At 34.2% G+C, this 7,132-nt stretch overlaps 1 protein-coding gene across 4 annotated transcripts; it reads left to right on the plus strand.

Moving 5' to 3' along the window:
- The first annotated feature begins 1,788 nt into the window (after positions 1–1,788).
- Positions 1,789–7,132, plus strand: LOC104222952 (F-box/LRR-repeat protein At1g67190-like). Of its 4 annotated transcripts, none has more exons than XM_070163023.1 (4): positions 1,789–2,106; positions 2,726–4,067; positions 4,895–4,984; positions 6,761–7,132. In XM_070163023.1, the coding sequence occupies exon 2, from the start codon at positions 2,730–2,732 to the stop codon at positions 3,999–4,001; it is 1,272 nt and encodes a 423-aa protein (XP_070019124.1). In that variant the 5' UTR covers positions 1,789–2,106; positions 2,726–2,729; the 3' UTR covers positions 4,002–4,067; positions 4,895–4,984; positions 6,761–7,132. The 4 variants fall into 4 exon arrangements, with proteins under 4 accessions (XP_070019124.1, XP_070019123.1, XP_009772592.1 ...); XM_070163022.1 differs by lacking the exon at positions 4,895–4,984 and adding an exon at positions 5,305–5,431; XM_009774290.2 differs by lacking the exon at positions 4,895–4,984.

Here is a 7,132-nt window from a genome sequence, read left to right on the forward strand (position 1 = left end):
ACTTTTTTCCACTGTTAGAAAAAAAAATCTATGAAAATTCTAGGCTAATTCAATCTAAACATAATCTCCAGTTAATCCTGAGCTATAAATATCCTTGTTACAAATCACAAAATAAACTGAACACAAGATATTTTCACTAAGATCTTCCCACAAGGTGTTCAAACTTCATACATAATAGCAGCAGCTCCAAAGACCAAAGAATTTAGTCTTTGGTTCTTGAAACTTTATGGATCTCACCAAATTTTCAAAATCCAGCCTTAAATCTTCTGAAAAATAAATTAAAGTTCTATAAAAGACTAACAAATGTGAATATTGACAAGATATACATAAATACTGCGGAATACTGCATAAAATACCCACTCAAGCTACTGAGGAAGAATGCTATGAGAGATCATATATTATGAAACTTTGATTGACATTTTAAGACGGTTATGGAATTCTAACTCAAGCTATGAATTTCTCATACTCATTTTCAAATAGATGGTGCATCAACAGAACATAGATAACTTAAGTTTGATATCGATAAATTAAAATTGTATCAAGAATGATCAAATAAGTTCTCATACCAATTCTCACACAGATGGTGCATCAAGAATAGAGTCGACTAATCAATTCTCAAAGGCGAGTCTGAATATTCTGAAATAAATAAAATAATTCACATATTAGGGATTAAAAAATACAAAATATTAAAAGAATATTCATTAAGAATTGAATATATAAATTACCTTCTTAAACTTGTTCAATTTTCTGGATGTCTTCCAAACTGTCTTGAAACTTGTATTCTTTGGTAGGTCATCGTATCCATTGTTGAGTGCAAATAAGGGCTTCTACTGTTTTTGGCGATAAAAAAATCCGATATGAATCAAGAATTCGACCACTTGTACTAAAAGCCGAGTCAGACGCAACAGTAGAAATATGAATAGAAAGAACATCCCTTGCAAATTTTGAAATAACTGGATATTTAATAGATGAAGCTTTCCACCAACTCAAGATATTAAAATCCTTTGTCTTCACCACATCATCCATCAAATACATCTCAAGATCAAACTTTTTTTTTCAATATTTCCCTCATCTGCCAAGTGTTTTTCCCACTTAGATAGCAGCAGATCACCATTTTCACTCATCATACTAGTATCGCCTCTAATATTATCATTAAAATCCTCAAAAAAAGAACTATTATAGTGATTATATAAGCGATTCAAAGAACCTGCCACATCTTCAGCGATTCAAAGAACCTGCCACATCTTCAGACTTTAATCTTCCCAACAAGGAAACATATGCATCACTAAGAATGAAATTCACATACGTCATCTTGTATCTGTCTTAGCTATTCCTACAAGATCATGTGTCGAGTTTTTAAATTTTTCCACAACAAGTAAATTCTTGGCCTAAAAATGTATTCTCTCAATTTGTGGTATCTAGAATAACCTCAAAGTCATCCCTACTTTTATAGTAAACTTTTTTCTTTTTTAGCAAATACAATTTTATTGCTCGAAGTAGTAAAGTATTAATTAAGATACTTAGTATAAGACATAATGATATGAAGTTCTTAATTAAAGAAGACAGAGAAAATAATTAAGAGTAATTTTCAATTTATGTGATTTTTTTTTTTAATTACTCTAAAAAGAGTGACATATTTTTATATTTAAAAAAATTTAATTTTATACTTTTTATTTTTCTCTTAATAAGAAACTTTTATAACAACATTAAATACATGTTTAAGTCAAAAGTATTATTCTCTTATCATTCAACCTTTTGAAGAAACAGAAGAAAAAAAATTCTAACTTTCTGATCTATTTTTTCATTCCCTTCCCATCCAAACAAACTTAAATCAGTGTATTTTTGTTTTCTTTTTTTCCTTTTTCCTTATCTATTACTACTCACTGTCTCTCGCAGTTGGCGGATCTCCAATTCTCAGTTGTACTTGTACCCCATTTCCTTGATTCACTCTTCATCTGTCCCATTCAACCAATAGTCTTTCCCCTTTGCCTTCTCATATTACACATGGGCACAATAATGATTCCTCAAAATTTCTGCTTCTCATTTCTTGGTGATCCTGTGGGATGGCATCAATCATTCAATTTTTTTGGCAGTTTTCTCAATTGGGTATGTCACAAAATGTAATCTTTTTAAGCATTACAATCTGAAAATTTCTTTAGATCTTGGGTTGGTCTTGTTTTCTGTTACAAATTGCATTTTTTTCAGAAATTGTGAGTTCCTTGTGCTCTAGACGTCCCCATTTTTTGCATTGTTGCTTGGCTATGTCTGTATATTTAGTGAATGTATGTCATTTACTTTATTTAGTGATGGTTAAATTTTTAATTTCATGCAATTATTGGGGGAAAAATCAAATCTTTGAATAATGTGCTAATGCCCCATTGTGGGGTTACTAGGTTAATCGTAATGGCTCGAGAGATTGCAAACTCTTGGCCTTTTATTTGGTTTGATTTTAAGAGCCCGTTTGGACTAAAAAAAAATCAGTTTTTTAAGATGTTTTTCAAAATGTTATCATTCACAAAACTTAAAAAACAATCCAAAATTATATTCATGTCCAAACACAACTCTAATTTTCAAATACCATTTTCACTTGAAATTTTTTTTCACTTTTTTTTTGGAATTTGACAATTCTTATGTCCAAACGCCCACTAAGTTTCTTGATTTTAAGTTTCTTGCAATAAAATCCATTTTGGGGTTTAAATTCTGATATTTATTTACTTGTTTTTAGTGATATGGATTACCTTCCTGTTGAGGTCATTGGGAATATCCTCTCCCAACTAGGGGCAGCGAGGGATGTGATTGTAGCGTCTGCAACATGTAGAAAGTGGCGGGAAGCTTGTCGTAAACACCTCCATACTCTTTCGTTCAATTCTCATGATTGGCCACTCTATCGAGACCTAAGTACTAGTAGGCTAGAGATACTGATTACTCAGACTTTGTTTCAAACAACAGGCTTACAATGTTTATCGATATTGATGGATGATGTGGACGAGTTCTCAGCTTCCATTGTGGTTGCTTGGCTCATGTACACAAGAGAATCATTGCAATGGTTGTTTTACAACGTTCGTACTAATCCAAAGATCAATATTCTTGATATATGCGGGCGACAGAAGCTGGAAATGTTGGTGCTTGCTCATAATTCTGTATCAGGGGTTGAACCGAATTATCAGAGGTTCCTTTGCCTAAAATCCCTTTCATTAAGTTATGTCAGTATTTCGGCATTGGATCTGAATTTGTTACTGACAGCTTGTCCGAAAATTGAAACTTTAGCACTTGTGAATCCAGAGATTGCAATGTCAGATGCGCAGGTAACTGTTGAGCTGAACAGCAGTACACTAAAAAGTATCTACGTTGAAGCAGTAAGTTTGGACAAGTTTATATTGGAAACTGATAGCCTTGAGAATCTGCACTTAAAAGACTGTGCGCTTGAGCTTTTTGAGCTCATTGGAAAAGGAACTTTGACGTATTTCAAGATTGATGATGTTAGTATTATACATCTCGATGTTGGTGATGCTGTTGATAATCTTGAAACTGTAGATGTTAGTAATTTCACGATAAATTGGTCCAAGTTCTATCAGATGATTTCGAAATCATCCACATTGAGAAGTCTCCGGTTATGGGATGTTGTATTTGATGAAGAGGACGAGATTGTGGATGTGGAAACAATTGCACTTTGCTTCCCACAATTAAATCATCTTGCACTTAGTTATGATTTAAGAGATGACTTAAGGGAGGGAATTCTCCACTATGGTTTACAAGGGTTATCTCTATTAGAGAATGTCAATGTGTTGGAGCTGGGATCGACGGTAATTAATGACGTCTTTACTCATTGGGTTGCTGGTCTACTGCAAAGATGCCCTAATCTCAGTAAATTAGTTATTCATGGAGTGATTTCAGAGACTAAAACACATGAAGAGTGCCAAATGTTGGCCGGCTTTACCTCATCTATTGTTCAGCTGATGAGGAGATATATTCATGTAGATGTGCAGTTTGAATTTGAGTAGATGAGAAACATTTGTTAATTTGGAATAATGGGCTCAATCAACAATAGCAGAGGCAAGGTAGAAAAGGTATTCAATTGAACTTGAAGACTTTGCTTCTCTTTATTTATATCGATTCTTCTTAATGAACTGGTTCAGATTGTTTCCTGGTAAAATTTCTTTATGATTCTGCGACTCCACTTCAATTGATTCTAAAAAGAAGAAGGAAAAATTAGTAGATAGCCTAGCATCCGTCATGATCATCCTTTTCACTGGATTAACCTTTTGAAATTTGCTCAGCTTACTAGCTATTGCTATGATACTGACGATTCAAATTTAACAATTGACATGAGATGCATCCTCTAGGAATTCATTTCATTTTCCACTCAAAGTGAAGTGTCAAATTTTCTTGATTACTATCCGCTAGTATGTGACAAATCCTATTAATGAAACTGTTACAATTCGGTGAAATGCATTGTCTAGGTTATTAGATTTCATTATTCACTCAATATGAAATATCATTTTTCTTGAGCCTTGATTACTATCAGATACGGCATGACAAATCGATGCCTGAAAAGTGAAACCCTTAACTTGTTGAATAAGTAAGAAATTGAAGTGGAGAATAGAAATTAGATGGACAATAGCTAATGATCATATTGTATAAAAATAAAATAGTACATAGTGTTATAGAGTCATGGCCAAGCTCCTCTCAGCAACTCCCCCCATCCAAAAAGAAAAAAAGGAAAAGGAAAAGGAAAAAGAAACAACAACAGTTACTACTACATCATTTTCGGCTATATGAATCTTCATTATCAGTGACGTCTATATGAACCTTCACAATCAGTGTCAGTTATATAAATCTTCAGAATCAGTGTCGTTCTTTTTAGACCCGTCTCAACCGATATTCAATTTTTCAGGTTCTCTAACGCTAGAAATTCTCTACATCTTCTATTGGCATACAAATCTCTTACAAGATTTAAGGACTCCTAACAAAGATTGGACCTAAAGTAAGCTTACCAACATGGCTAAGCAAACAGTCACAAGACCTGGATGATGGTTGTCTTTGGTTATTGGTGGATGTTATTTTGTTTAGATGTGTTTACGTAATTTGACTATTTTATCTATTTTCTTCAACCGTGTGGATATGGATATGCCTTAAAAAAATGGTTCTGTTTGGTAATTTCTCTTCTCAGTTTGTGGAGTTTGAATTCGCAATATACATACACATTTTACATCCTTGAGCAAATGCATGCAGATATATATTTACTGCAATTCTTTTCTTGAGCGAGCGATCTGGATCTCAAATTGAATCTCTTCTCTTTCACAGGAGACCTATAACCCACCGTCAACAGAGGAGATGGGGCTAGTGTGCTATAATGTGTCAAAATTCCAAATGTTGTTTCCTTAAGTTGGACATTTTCACGTTCCAACAGGTCATGTCTAAAGACGGAAAAGTAGGAAGTCTACCACACCGCTTATTCTTTTCATATAACTATGATGAAAGTTAATCACCCAATCAATTGACAACTTAGATTCTTTTTCCTTCTTTTCTTCTAGAAGGCTGGAGTGGCAGCAATCAGAGGCCAGATCGTAGTTCACCTTTTTCTTAAACTTATGTATGAGAAGATATCAACTACTAAAATGCATTGAAAGAAATGAGAATTTTAACTAAGATTAAGCTCATTTGTTTTTTCTACAAACGGATTTAAGCTTCGTTGATAGGACTTGTATCTCTTGTATGTTAGTCCACTGGCTGTGGTGGTGGAATGAAATGTCATAGTAATAATCTGCAACAAGCGGTTTTGATCAATATTGTCTTGGATAGATTTCACTATTTTTATTATTGAAAATTGGAATTTTGTTTCTTTTCTATGTTTTCATTCATCTGGAATGAATTTCCTTCGTATGCTTGTTTGCTGTTTATTGTTGTGATGATTTGTTAATTGAATGTGTGTGAACAGTTTGGCATCTTTGGTTTACTCTCTATCTAGGCGACTGTATCTTTGACTGCATCATTTTAGCTACCCCTTTTCGGATGATTCCAGTTTTCTTGCACTTTAGTATCAGATGTGCTGATTATTTTGGATTTTCTTCTAGTATTTTATTCAAATTGCAGTTATGCTTCCTCAGAATATTGCTCAATGCAAATCTGTCTGATCTTTTAGCCGTTCAGCCTTGGAATTTCGATTGATGATTTGTTATGATTATTATACTTTACAATATATGCTGTGTAGTTGACCTTTCATATTGAGTCGTTCTATTAAGAATCCATTTTTATCACCATTTCTACTCAACATTGCTAGGTGATTGAGTGCCTTCTACTTGATCTGCAATGGTAAATGGCTAAAGGCTGAAGAGTATCTCCTAGTCCTTTGGTCAGAATGAGATCTAGCCATTTTCCTTACTCTCTAGATCTTGCTCTTCCTCTCTCTCACATACACACACGGAGAAACAGTGTCTTTTTTGTCTGTCTGAGAAACGAGACGTAAGCCCTTTGTGAAGTAGCTTGGCTATGTCAAATGTGCACTTGTTAAGCAATTGTTCTGGAGTATATTGACGCGTAGAAGCGCCGAGTCTTTTGTCTCAGAACTCAGAATATATGCTGGGACTCATCAAACCTAATTAATGAATGAACTGTTTTATGGTTCTGTTGAATAGCATGGTCATTCAGCAAACTTGGTTTTTGAGCATCATAGCTTTCTCTTAATAAGTTCAAGGGCTTAAATAGGACTGTTTGGTACTTTACAAAACATTGAACAATTGACTTTCTTTAATCTGTGCAGATAAGACCATCTGGTCTGTCCGCATATTCAAGACATTATTCAAGACATCTGGTTTGACTTTATTTTTTATGATGGTGGCGGTTAGACCAGCTTGGGTGCACCTTGAGTTCCGTCGGGTACCAGCTTGCTATCTCCTACGAGCATTGGTATTGGGTAACTCTATCCATTAAGGCTTAGGCAAGTGAAGAGAGATTGTCTAGCGTTATTTTCCTCTCTGTTATGTATTTGAACCCTGGTCTCCCATGATTTTGACCCACTTTATTAACCGCTAGGCCCTCCTTTTGTAACCTTTCTCTCTGTTGTGCTCAGAATGGTGACCTATGGTAAGATTTTGCATTAACTAGAAAAAGCAAGATGATTTTATCATCTATA

The sequence above is a fragment of the Nicotiana sylvestris genome, chromosome 11 (genome assembly GCF_000393655.2).
Source record: "Nicotiana sylvestris chromosome 11, ASM39365v2, whole genome shotgun sequence".
Taxonomy (NCBI): domain Eukaryota; kingdom Viridiplantae; phylum Streptophyta; class Magnoliopsida; order Solanales; family Solanaceae; genus Nicotiana; species Nicotiana sylvestris.

Bases quoted from the DNA above. Each gene is read 5' to 3' on its own strand.
- LOC104222952 (XM_070163023.1), top strand. From the start codon at position 2,730: ATGGATTACCTTCCTGTTGAGGTCATTGGGAATATCCTCTCCCAACTA.